At 37.0% G+C, this 14,848-nt stretch overlaps 1 protein-coding gene across 1 annotated transcript; it reads left to right on the top strand.

Moving 5' to 3' along the window:
* The first annotated feature begins 9,798 nt into the window (after positions 1–9,798).
* Positions 9,799–13,338, top strand: LOC121390374 (orexin receptor type 2-like). Its single transcript, XM_041522175.1, has one exon. It carries the CDS (start codon positions 9,799–9,801, stop codon positions 11,077–11,079), a length of 1,281 nt encoding a protein of 426 aa, XP_041378109.1. The 3' UTR covers positions 11,080–13,338.
* Positions 13,339–14,848: the final 1,510 nt, after the last annotated feature.

The raw sequence follows: 14,848 nt of genomic DNA on the forward strand, positions 1-14,848 counted from the left end.
TTGTGTAGTTATTCACGCTAACCTGAAATTACTTGAGCTCTGTTAGTGTTTACGAACACCTACAGAGATACACCGCACGGCATGACCCTTGGTTTTATTACATACGAACCTGTGTAATAAATACGAAACGAAATCAAGAAAACAAGACCACTCACACGGTTCCAGTGAATTGGAGAGCTTCCAAAACACTAATTACATTAAAAGCAACAATATTTTGTGAGTGTGAAGCAATGACCTAGGCCCTATACGTAAATATATGCTTGTTTTTCAAAGTGTTAAATTCATCGCGTGGTTTAACTTTAATATTTCATATGGTGATGCTGATGCTGATGGTGATAGTGATGATATGATGATAGTGGTGGTGAAGCAATGACCTAAGCCCCATACGTAAATATATGCTTGTTAATTCATCGCGTGGTTTAACTTTAATATTTCATATGGTGATGGTGATGGTGATGATATGATGATAGTGGTGGTGAAGGTGGTGGTAATAACAATGATGATGGCGGGACGTAGCCCAGTGGTAAAGCGTCCGCCTGATGCGCGGTCGGGTTGGGATTGGTCCCCGTCGGTGGGCCCGTTGGGCTTTTTCTTTTTTCGTCCGAGCCAATGCACCATGACTGGTCTGTGGGATGATGCATAAAAATATCCCTTGCTATTAATGGAAAAATGTAGCTGGTTTCCCTTCTAAGATTTGCCAAATATGATAAGTTAACCAAGAGGTTGCGAGTAATGTATAATTTCACAGCGGAATTACCAAATGTATGACATCCAATAGCCGATGATTAATAAATCAATGAGCTCTAGTGGTGTCGTTAAACAAACCAAACAAACTTTTAATGATGATGATAACTGTGGTGATGACGATAACGGTGCTGATGACTATCGTGGTGGTGGTCGTGGTGGTGATGATGATGGTGATGATGATGATGTTGAAGATGATAATGATGATGACAGTATTCAAAATATAAATAATACATGTACCTAAACACTTAGAAAGCGGGAATCAGGTTTGAATTCATCGGACTTTCCGACGCCATATAACAGTAAATAAAATGTGTTGAGTGCGTCGTTAAATAAACCATTTCCTTCATCGGACTTTCGTTTTGAAATTCAGGTTTCACAAGCCCGAAAGCGACAATTTGAATCAAATAGATAATTGGTGGTAAATTGAAATGCATTAACAATTCATAGCAATAATATTTTCTTTAAAAAAAAAAAAAAAAAAATGGCCAGAGTTAAAATCATATTTTGAAACCATAGTTATCCTTCTTTGTTTACAGATAAAGAGAAAAATTCCAACTAAGGTGGATATTGATAGGGAAATGCAAGCGGATGCTATGATATTCAAGCTAATCCATTTAGTATATTGTTTTAGTTTATCCATCATATTATGTTTAATCCTCTACTTCAGTACAAATCCAACAACATACCTTGTTGTCCTTGGAAATATAAAATTTGTTTTGTTATTGAGCATCTGGGGAAGGTTAAATGTCAGAACCTTCTGGAAGAATATCAGAATCAAAGATCAAAACATTACGCACCCCATTTTAGAAATAGCCTCAGGTATGGTAGTTTAATATCACTGTTATTACAATTCTGAAATAATTATTTATTACATGATGTATTACTTTTTGCGGATGGATGGATGGATGGATAGATGGATGGATGGGTTAAATAGATACATTGATAGATAGACAGACAGACAGATAGGTAGGTAGAAAGATAGCCAGATAGATATCTAAATGCATGTACAATGTATATAGATATATCGATAGATATATTTATAGTTAGATAGATCGGTAGATAGATGGATAGATAGCTAGATAGATAGATAGTTAGCGCTCTCTCTCTCTCTCTCTCTCTCTCTCTCTCTCTCTCTCTCTCTCTCTCTCTCTCTCTCTCTCTCTCTCTCTCTCTCTCAGATAGATACTGTAGATAGATAACAATAATCGATAGACAGAAAATAGATAGATAGATAACTACAAACCCCAATATTTAATACTTTCCAAGAAGGATAGTACTATTTATATACTTTATAGTAAAATAATCTTCCGTTGCAGATGAATTTGTCAAAATATATGACAGATATACTCTTACAAACATCTATATGATACAACTATTGGGAATTAGGCCATACTAATTGAAAATAATAGTAAATAGAGAATAATACATGAGTGCCCGTTAGATACCATTTATCTCACGAGTTGTTTTAAAATGTATCTAACGAGCGAAAGCGAGTTTGATACATTTTAACAACTCGTTGTGAGATAAATGGTATCTAACGGACACGAATATATTATTCTATTTCTTATATATCCTTAAAAAAACAGGTTGTAAGCAAATTTAACATCCTTTTCGACTAAAAGTTATTTACAGCCGTTGCACTTGTAGCTGACGTACGCGTCACAGACACATGAATGTCAGGTTAACTATACGTCACAGTATAATCGATTTCCATCGTGTAGTTTACCATTGGTTGTATGGCACTGGTGACCTGGTCATCACCTAGGAGCAACCAGTCGTATGTCTTGAAATTGTTCTCACCTACGGGTGTGTAAGAATTACAAATATCAGATGGAATCCGATGTTGACAAGGGCGGGACGTAGCCCATTGGTAAAGTGCTCGCTTGATACGCAGTCGGTTTAGGATCGATCCCCGTCGGTGGCCCCATTGGGCTATTTTCGTTCCAGCCAGTGCTCCACAACTGGTGTAACAAAGGCCGTGGTATGTACTATCCTGTCTGTGGGATGGTGCATATAAAAAGATCCCTTGCTGCTAATCGAAAAAGAGTAGCCAAGCGGGTTTCCTCTCTCAATATCTGTGTGGTCCTTAACCATATGTCTGACGCCTTTTAACCGTAAATAAAAAATGTGTTGAGTGCATCGTTAAATAAAACATTTCCTTCCTACCTTCCGATGTTGACACGAATAATATTAGTGTATAAATGTTGTTGTTTTTCCAAAAAGGTTTTTGTTATTGTTGTTTAAAATGTTCTGATATATTCTTGAGTGACGTCTTGTGCTGAGTTTTCCTGGTTATTCAGTACACAGGTCACCGGATATTTTGACGGTCTGAAGCTAACAGACTTCATGTAGCGCGCCCAGCAATAACAAGCCGCAATAGGGTGTCGCCTGGGGGAGTGTTTGAAGAACTAACATTTTACTTTTTTGCGCCATTATATACATCCATCCATCCATCCATCCATCCATCCATATATATAGTCTTTAACAGGTGAATTTCTTAAGAAAAGAAACCCATCATATATAAATGCGAGTCATATACAATACTTGCATGTTCAATTTATTAATTGTTTTATAAATCAATTATATGTCTTCGTATTTTAGTTAAAGGGACATTCCTGAGTTTGCTGCATTGTAAGATGTTTCCGACTAATAAAATATTTCTACGTTTAACTTACATATTAAATATATTTTCTTGTTTAGAATATTAGTGTCTGAATATTCAATGTGTTTCTAGTCATCTTAATATTTGTAAGAAGCCCAAACTGGATTTTGTCTTCAAATAATTTTGTACGTACGAAACAATATATTTTAGGAAATAAAATGAAATTTAACCTAGTACAAATATTAGAACTATCAGAAACACGTTTAATAATAATAATAAAAAATATACAGCCACTAATATTTTATGCAGAAAAATACATTTCATATGTATTACGGGGCGCCCCGCTTAAATGGAGCAGCGAGAACACTGTGTAATTACAATCGTTAAAAAGTCTCTTTTAGTCGATAACATCTTAAAAATTGCAGCAAACTCAGGAATGTCCCTTTAAACTGCCACAACTGCCATCGACAGATTTTGTCATTTTCACAGCTTTTTCAGTTTTATTTTGTACAAAGATGCGATTTTATCTACACTATCAGTTTTGGCAAGGCCATACCTAACGTGGGTGTGGGGGAATTAAAACAGAAATTGTAGTACAGTAATATAAGTGGGGGTTTTCCCCAACTAGACAAAAACAGTACCTTTAACCTAATAACCACTCTCTCTTTTTTTTCGTATTTTGAGGGATGAGGATAACTGTTCCATCTAACCCAGGTACGACCCTGCAGGATATATTTTGATTATGTGTAGGCCCTAAAGTGTGTTTGGATGTAGGTGGGTGGGAAAGGAAACTCACGGTAATCGTATGGTCTACTCCTACTTACTAGATGGATTTTTCATTTTCTCAGAGACAATGGAATAGTAGATAGCAATTAAGCCTTCTGACATACACGTCACTTTGGTTGTTGGTGTGTGGGGTTTTTTTTTTGGGGGGGTGTTGCTGGTGTTGTGTTTTTTGTGTGTGTGGGTTTTTTTTTTTTTGGGGGGGGGGGGTGTTTGTTTTTGTGTTTTTTTGTTGTTTTTTTTTTTTGTGTTTTTTTTGGGGGGAGGGGTAAATTTCTATAGCACACCTCGGTTACTCATAAAAGAAAACACACAAATCCCTTATACCCACCACCTTCCTGCAAAGAAAATAATAATTAAAAAAATAAATTATATCGAAATGAATATGGAAATGAATATGGAAAGGAAATGATTGTTCGTTTTATGGACAATTCAGCACATTTTCTTGGTGTCTAACATATGCTTATTTCGATATTTCATCGATGGAGATAAAGACAGGAAACCCGCTGTAGGCACACAGGGTACTCCCAACAATGAAGCAGCATGGGATCTTTTATGTGCATTTTCCAATAGACAGTATAATACAAATCACGGTCTTTGGCTTTGATGTTCAAGTCGTGGGGCACTGGTTGGAACGGGAAAAAACTTAAGTCCACTGGAAGTAATCGATCCTGCGACCCACCGCATGTCATATGGTTCAACGCTATATTCCGTTTATTATACGTCCATATAAATTTCACTTTCGCATGAGATCGATGATTAAAATATGAACCGACATCAACAGGTTGGCCATATGCTTGACGTCATGGTCTAACGAAAGATGTGCGAATCTGAGCAGAGGATTCGAATCCTGTCAATATACACTTTGTTGTTTTTACTGACACTACAGATATGGAGCGTGGGAATCAAATAATTTCATTATAACAATGCAGAATTCTATTTGTGAATGAACGGGCAAGTCAGGTTGGTTCCCATGTACCACATCCGACAATGTATTATGTTGTGCGCGACCAACAGGCTAACATAGCGCTATTTCCCTAGTTTGCGGTACCGTAGCGGAAAATGTCCACTTCGTCTAATTTCTGCTGAACAGAAGACATCTATGCCGTAGTAAGCGTTACATTATCATATCTACTATCATTTCCCCTTTTGGTGTCCTCCATGTTGCACGACCGGAAGTCGGTCATTCATCCTTGTGGCTATATCGTTGACTTAACATAAATTTGCAATGGTGCGAACTACTGTGACGTACATCGGGTCTAGATTAACACACACAGCTACTCTTGTACTGAACTAGCTTCGATAGTTAGACCGACGAGTTGTTAAGTCTTGGACAGATGAATTTTAACTCAGCTACTGATTCCGTTAAACACTCACAAGGTAAGACCTTAGAAACGAAATTCACTACTAAACTCTAGCAGTGTAAATGGCAAGACCGATATACATTTGCTTAGCAGAGCTTAAAAGAGCTTTGTGAAGCAGTTTTCTTGTTTCTTGTTGTAGCGTATACATATTCAGAAAGTGTTAACTGTTTGTATATTATGGAGTTGTTATCAATAGGCTTATATAGCTTTAACAATCCGACCAAAACTCCATTCAAACTAGTCATATATGTATGAACATAATTTTTGCTGTAATGATAAATTAAAAATACTTTTTAATTTGCTGTCATTGTTGAGATGTTGTTTGATTTTCGTTTTTCGTTTTTTTAATATATATTTTTATTAAACAAATAAAAATTGCATATTTTAACTACCTTTTCTTGTTTAGAATGTCTGTGTATATCCTATGTGTTTCTGGCCGTCCTACTATAGCTAGTGTTTGTGTTTTGTAGTTTAGTAAATTATATTACAATATGGTGAGGAAAGATTGTGAGTTTACAAAAGCTGTAGTTGTTTTTGCAATTTACATTAGTAGGTTATAATATCGCCAGTCGAGATTGTCAGTTTATTAAATCTGTAGTAGTAATGTATTTTACATTAGTAAATGGTGTTATAATATGGTGGGGCTAGTGTGAGTCGAGATTAAAAAATATTTCATTTGTAAATTGTAATATGGTGAGTTTATTAAAACTATAATTATGTTTGTATTTTGCATTAGTAAAATATAATATTGTGGGGCTATAATGTGAGTCGAAATTAAATCTGTAATTGTGTTTGTATTTTGCAATAGTAGATTATAATATTGCCAGGCGAGATTGTGAGTTTATTTAAAACTGTAGTTGTATTTTACATTAGTAAATAGTGTTATAATATGGCGGGGCTATATTGTCAGTCGAAATTGTAGTTGTGTTTGTATTTTGCATTAGTAAGTTGTAAAATGGTGAGGCGAGATTGTGAATTTATTAAAACTATAAATGTCTTTGCATTTTGTATTAGTAAACTATGTTATATGGTGGTGCAAGAGTTTATTTAAACTGTAGTTGTGTTTATATAATATTGCTTTAGTCATTCTAATACCCGGTCTATAGTTTTGACTTTGCTGTATTGATATTTACGAGTATTAATATTTTCACAACAGCACGTAACGTGTTCTTTTATGCACATCTCACCCCTTGTAAAAACGTACACCAACCATTAGTTTTATAAACTTTGTTTTTCGTTTTAAATGCACACTGGCGTTGATCTATTGGTACGGGTTCTACGCCGGTAAAATTGATATGTGAATGGTCCCTTAGAAGCCAAGCTATTGTATTTATTTTAGTGCAAAAATTACGGCACTGTACAGAATGGGTTATAGTCGCTATTTACAGAACAGAACAGAATTTATTTACACTCTGGCCGTTCAGCAACGGCATAGGAGGGCTACATAATATAAAGGAACATATATATATATATATATATATATATATATACATGAAGAATTTGGGATTTACAATGTAAATGTATTTATGTACACACATTCACTTCACAATATACACATGACAAGATGGTGGTTGACAATATATGCAGTAAATAAGTTATTTTCCAGTATAAACAGTACAATCCTTAAATACTGTTAGTTTGGGTGCATTTTGAGCGTTTAAAGATATTAGTAATAACATTTATTAATTTTGATAAATTCTTTAATACACTGATTCGTTTACTGTTCATGAGTTGTTTGAATTTGAAAGTATTTGGTCGTGTATAATAATATGGATGTAGATAGGCCTAGACTGATAGAACATTTCTTGGCATTATGACCAAAGGGCAGGGCAACAAGGCAAACGTTAACAAGTGTCTCAGTTATTAATATAACAAAACAGTTGAAGTTTGTTTTGTTTAACGATACCACGAGAGCGCATTATTTATTTATTTATTTATTTGGATGTCAAACATTTTGGTTATTTTGACATATAGTCTTTGAGAGGAAACCCGCTACATTTTGTTCATTGGTAGTCAGGGTTCTTTCATATGCACCATCCCACAGACAGGATAGCAAATACCACGGCGTTTGATAATACCAGTCGTGGTGCTCAGGCAGGAACGAGAAATAGCCCAATGGGCCCACCGACTGGGATCGATCCCAGATCGACCGCGCAACAAGCGAGCGCCTTACCATTGGGCTACGTTCCGTCCATAACAAAACAGCACCCATTCAAAATAAGTAGGTTTTAGCAGTTTCATATTTGTGTAATAAAACAGCATTCACAAGTGACGTTTGAGTATGATGACCAATTTATTAAAATGCGAAATAAGGTACGGCCAGTTTGGCCGTGAGACTCCAGGGCTCCGTTCCACGAAGCGATCTTAGCCCTAAGATCACCTTAAGTGCATATATTAGCTGTTCAGTTACGGTGGTCTTAAGGCGAAGATTGCTTCGTGGAATGGAGCCCAGGGCTTTAGATCTCAACGGGCACTTTTGTCTTTTCTGAGTGCAGGAAGGTTATTGTAGTTCAGTTCTGTCATTAACAACTGCTGTAGAGTTTTTAATATTCAGTAATGTATTTCAGGTTATTTTAATCTAATTAGACTTAACATTTCAGTGGTTTTCAGATGAAATATTTTGAGGTCAGCATGTTTGTACTTCATTTGGGTGTGGTTATTTTTCGGCATATGTGTTTTGGGCAGAACGGTTATGGCATAGACTTTGATGCAATCTAAAGCCATGGATGTCGCAATTTGCCATTCCAAAGCCAAATTTGTATTCCCGACTCAAGAAGCGATACTTAGGCCCAATTTTTCTTTAAAAATACAAACTGACCACTTAGATGTTTTGGTTCATGTAATACATGTATGAATCGATGTGATGTTGTTCACACTTTCATATCATTGTGCGTATGCTGAATGTTGTTTATCAGTTCATATTGATACCACCTGAAAGTCTTGGTAGCTGGTCAGTTTTAACCCGACTCTCGAATCCTGTTTGAACCACCAACGAGAAAATGGCCTTGGACTACTTCATGCGTTTAATGTTTGTACTGTGATGTACATGCAGTAGATATATATATATATATATATATATATATATATATATATATATATATATACACACACACACACACACACACACGTGTGTGTGTGTGTGTGTGTACACACACACACACGTGTGTGTGTGTGTGTGTGTGTGTGTGTTTTGTTTTGTTTTGTTTATTAACGCTCCTGATTGTTTTACGCTAGAAGAATACAATTCCAGTTGAATTAGTGTGCCATGATTAAACATACAAGCCACCCCAACTCTCCATTTCTAGGTACACCGACCTGGACTAGACGTTGCCGCCATTCTGGTCCTATACATTTATGTTACTATATTTGACATTTAAAAAAAAATAAAAAAATGTACCATTGCCATTAATAATTTCAATGTTTCAGTTAAATTTTAATTTGTTTTAGCACTAAAGCCTAAAAACATATCTCACCATTTCATAATACGATTATTCTTTCTGCAACATTGTTCCCATTATTCCAAACGTATAGTTACCTACTACAATTGCGAAAAACGCCGTAATGTTTTCATCCCCCTCCCCTCTCTCTCTCTCTCTCTCTCTCTCTCTCTCGTTTTTCTTTGTTCTCTATCCCATCTCCAATTCGTACATGATTTTTTTCGGTTCTCCATACATACATAACTATTAATAGCTCGTCTGAAAGATAATCTTATGCTGGTTAAAACTGTTACAAATGCCGATTCCTTAAAGCCAACAGTTAGACACTGACCATGGCTGGAACCACTGAGGATTTTTATAAAATAATAATTGCAAACATACGGACCCTCATCCTTGCAAAGTAAGGATCCTATTCCGTTCTGGGTAACATAAGTTTAATGATATGTGTTTAGTGTGGTTTTATATTAAAGTAAGTGCGTCTTATTTTTGGTTTTATATTATAGTAAGTGCGTCTTATTTTCAGTTTAAAAATGCTCTTTTTGTCTATAAGAAATATATCCTTTTGCTGTCTTGCATTTTGGACCACATTTTTTTCTCTCATTCCGACAGTACCCATCTCATATCGTAGTCTCTTGCCTTACAACTCTACATTGCAGTCCTTGCTTCTATATGCAATAAGTACCTGGATCTTGTTATGAATACCCAATCAGAGGGTTTTGGGCTTAATCTGGCCCCTTCAAAAGAGTGTTGTTTATTTTTGGTACTGAGACATTTATTACTATTTTAAATAATTTATATATGGCCTTATTAAAAAAATTTACAAAATATTTTAAATGATCTAAACATCATACTGTATTTTCAGATGATGTCACAGGTAGTAATCGCGAACTCCAGCGAGATGCCTCCCACTAACTGCAGTGATGGTGATGGGTGCAATACTACAGTGGAAGACTTCACCGCACAGCTGAATAAGATCAATGACGAGAAAGCAGTGCACTACATACCAGTCATGATCTGGATTGTCATGCTCATGTTGGTGGGCGTGGTCGGAAACTCTCTAGTCATCTACGTCTACCGTCGACGTTTCAAGAAGACTTCGTCCAACTATTTCATCCTGACGATGGCACTGTTTGACCTCATAGCTTGCGTCGTGGGTTTGCCCACGGAGATATACGACCTCAGATATCCGTACACCTTCTACAGTCCAGCCGGGTGTAAAATATTTAGATTTACCGAGACATTCGTTATCTATGGATCGACGATAGTTTTGGTCGAGATTGCCTTTGATAGGTTCTTCAAGATCTGCCGCCCACTGATGTTGATCAGTCTATTCAAGATCAAGCTGTCGTGCATATTCGCCGCGATTTTTGCACTCCTGCTGTCTATTCCGTCGTCGATTCTTTACGGAATCACCCGATCGAAGACAGCGATCCAGGGTTTGCGCACGTTCGATTGCTCCATTGAGCACAAGTACGTGAAGACGACGTTCCAGATGCTGTACTACATTATCCTGCTGGTGGTGTTCATGTTAACCCTTCTCATCCTGACCGTCTTATACATCAGGATCTGGCTGGAGATCAGACGGCGCCGCCAGATGATTATCGGAGACCACGTCAACAAACCCCGCCTGGAATCGGAGGCGAACGAAAAAAAGAAAGCGAGGATCAAGTACGTCCCGAGCACGAGCGACGGCGATGGCGACGACGACTCCTGCAACAACGGCGCCACTGCCACCACCGCCTGTAACGGTCAGGCGAAACGGTCACGACTGGAGAGCTTCGCTTCCTACGCGGCGAAGCTGAAGGTCAGTCGAACGACCGTCATCCTCTTCGCAGTCACAGTGGCGTTCGTCATCAGTTATCTCCCTTCCATAGTCGTCATGGTGCTGCGCTCCACCATCAAGAACCTGGAGGCGGACCAGTCGATTGCGGGAGACGTCACCAGTAAACTGTTCTCGAAGTTCTACTTCATCAACAACGCCATCAACCCGATCATATACAGCTTTCTTAACATAAACTTCAGACGCCAGGCTAAGGCCACCATCCACAAGGTGCTTTGTTTCGACAGACGCCGCAGGTACCGGTGTCCACAGAAGTGCGATTCCGACAGAAGCACGAAAAAGGAGATGATTATTATGGATGGCTGATGTTATCATCATTATTATTAAGTTAACACATACTGTGAAATCACTTTTGTTCGTGGTGGCCTGATTTTCGTGCAATTCGTGGACTAACTGCAGTTAACGAATTTAGGAATATACCGAAAATATAATACATGTATACATACAATACAAATTTATGATACCGTCTTTTAATTTTGACCCATACATTTAAGTTCCCAACGATATGTATATGTTTAGCAAATCTGAATGACAGAACCATACTCTGTGATCGAAATCGTATCTCTGCATAAGGCAGTGTCAAAATGAGGTTTTAGACAGCCTTCCATGATCCACTATCAGGAGGACCGCCACTCCCCTAGGAGACCCGTAATAGGATTGTTCATCCCTTCTGCACAGCTTGTAGGAGGACTGCCACTCCCAATGACCACGATATTAAAGGATTTCACAGTTAACTCTGGGTTTTATCAGTTACTTTCTCACAGTTAGGAATTACTTTTGTTTGTTTCTACCTGTGAAAAGGAGTCTCGATGTTCCACACAGTCTTCAACAAGCTGATGCGCCCGGTGATTTACATAGTGTGGCCGCCATCATCATGTCATCATCAATTCGAATGTCACATATCATGAAACATTAATTCGGTCAATTTAGTCCAGTTAACCTTTTCACTGAATGTGTTTATTGTCTATACTATCTGAATGTGTTTATTGTCTACATAATGAAAGGGTTAACCATCATCGTGTCCTCATCATCAGTTCGAATGTGACATATCGTGAAACAATAATTCAGTCAATTTAGTCCAGTTAACCTTTTCATTCATGTGTTTATTGCCTATACTATCATGCATGTTGTTTGAAAAAAAAAAAGTATACATAGTGTTGAAAAGGTTAACGTGTGTATGCCTATCTAACGTCTACTGTCTTGGGGAAATTCTGTGAAATGTGTCAGATATATAAATAATTGTTTACAAGAGACATCTCCATTGACTTAATAGCTAACTAGTATTATACCAAGAAATTACAATAACACCTTGGCGATTTCTCACTGATGGATCACCCACGATTTAGTTTCGATCTTCCCCTAAGTCATTATGATTTTCCTTTCCTCAATGACGCTTTTCCCGTTAAAACGTCCGCATCACCATTGATCGAATTCTGCAAACATATCTTCACACCAAGGGCAGTGGTAATGCGTGTAACGTGGGAACTGACCAGAACGGCGCAGTTAAAAAGAATTAAGACACTAAATATTCTCATACTTTGCTATTGCACTGTTGATGCTATGTTGTGCCGTATCTAACACGTCAAGCAAGGTCTCGGTTAATTCGAGGTTGGGGAGAACACGGAAGGACTTTTCAAAATGTTTTTAAAACAAAATAATGTTGGTAGGAAAAATAGATCAGTGAATGGTTGGTCTGTGCCTTAGAAATTAGAGTTGACCGACGCAGTCAGTCCATTTCCCATGGGAACTACCCTTCAAATCAACAACAGATAGGTAGCATCTCTTGGACATCATATATGATCAAAGGGATTTTTTTGTTCAAAAGCAAAGAACTACAACCCACATATCCTTTTCTTCTACTGGAATGGTTGCGGACCATGACGGCTTGGACCATTGCATTGGTCAATTGCCATATTGGTAGACTGCCCATTTCCCCCCGCCTTTTATTAGTAGCCTTCTGCCATATTTGTAACAAAGATGTCGTTAAAACTGAGTTGTGGTAAATATTTGTTTGTATTTTATTATCAACTAGTCTGTTGAACCGTGAATGTTTTTTTGTGTTAATGTTCTGTGTCGTAGTAAAAGTGCATATTATTATTGTTGATGTTAGCATTAAACAAAGTTCAACTACTTTTCTTCTATTGGTTTTAAAGGGACATACCTTAGTTTTTAAACACTAAGTTTTAATCTATTTTTAGAGGGTATTTCACCATTTCAAAGACACAGACTCATATTTCACTCAATTGTAACTTTATCCAAATGTGTTACAGGTTTGTAGATTAACTAAACTTAGTGTTAATTTTCATGGGCTAAAACTAGGGTCTGTCCCTTTAAGCATGACTGTGAATTTGATATAAATAACATGGGTGTCGAAGTAGGAAGATTCCAAAAACCGGAGCAGAGTGGGAAGTTATTAAAGAACAATAGCAATCAAAGCCCAGTTTTACTAAAAATAATATCTGGGAACAAATCGTGTGTATATATATATATATATATATATATATATATATATATATATATACACACACACACACACACACACACACACACACACACACACACACACACACACACACACACACACACACACACACACACACAGTTGAATCCCGTTGGCTCGAACCCCGTTGGTGCTCGAGAATGTGTTCGACCCATCGGATAGTTCGACCTAACCATTCGGTCAACATCGTGTAAGTGTAGCTCGGGACTTTGTTTTTGGTTCGAGTAGTTCCGGGTTTAAGCCTCTCATATTTAAACAACCATCAAGAAATCGGATCTTAGTTCATGTGCATATGATACATGTATATGTGATTAATTCATACGTACTGTTGTCTTTCATTTGGCTGTTCCAGTCACAGGGAACACAACTCCAATGTACAGTTAAATCTATTTTGTATGTACATGTTGTATATTATTTATTTACTTGTTGGTATTGAGATTTAACATATCAACTTATTTAAATCTGTTGTTTCACAGAGAATTATGAGATGACGTTAATATTGTGTTGCTTCGCCGAGAATAATGAAACATTTCACATAGTATCGTGAATATCATGTTTGTTGTTGTTTGTTTGTTTGGTTTTGTTTGGGTTTTTTTGTTGTTGTTGTTTTGTTTGGGGTTGTGTGGGGTTTTTTTGGGGGGTGCTTTTCTTTTTTGTGAGATTTGTTTTTTGTTTGCCTTGGGGGGGGGGGGTTCGAGGGGTTTTTTTTGTTGTATGTTTTTTGGGGCTTTTTGTTGGGTCTTTTTTTTTGGGGGGGACGGCTTTTTGCTGTTTGTTCGGGGGGGGTGTGTTCTTTTTCTTCTTTTTTAAATTTAAATTTGAATAGTTTACTATTAAAGGGCTGTCCCACAGTTTATCCCATTGGGGAAGGAAGGAAATAAATGTTTTTATTTAACGACGCGTTCACCACATTTCTATTTACGGTTATATGGCGTCAAACATATGGTTAAAGATCCCATTGGGGAGGCACATGGCAATATATTTGTATATCCATCACACACAAAATAAACTGGTACACAATCTAATTAAAATTAGCTCCACTATTACATGTGGATCTAATGGCAGCCAGTTGGAGCTCATGTCCACCAATCAAAACCTTACTTGCAGAATCATGCCAGTGATTTAAAAATAATTTGAAAACATTCCGAATTATCCTGAGGGTATACGACATGTTTCATGTGAATTACGAATGTCTTATTTAGACCAGTAAAACTAATTTTAATCAGATTGCTAACAACACTGCTTAGTCTCCAATGTCCAGGTAACATTTCGCCTGTAAATAGTAATTTAAATATTGACCAATCACACTTCGCCTTTTATAACGTTATTTGGGAGCATACACATTCTAAAAATATCGGGCGAGTCTATTTTAGTGGCCGCAGTACAGCGAACCATACCAATACGTACGGGATGGGTTATCAGTCTTCAATTTTACATTAAAAATTATTTATTTATTTATTTAAAAAAAACCCAACTAAATCAGTCTTCAGTTTTACATTACAAATTATTTATTTTATAAAATAAAACATGTTTTAAGGCATTCGTAATTCACATGAAACATGTCGTATACCCTCA

Source organism: Gigantopelta aegis, chromosome 3, assembly GCF_016097555.1.
Source record: "Gigantopelta aegis isolate Gae_Host chromosome 3, Gae_host_genome, whole genome shotgun sequence".
In the NCBI taxonomy this organism is placed as follows: domain Eukaryota; kingdom Metazoa; phylum Mollusca; class Gastropoda; order Neomphalida; family Peltospiridae; genus Gigantopelta; species Gigantopelta aegis.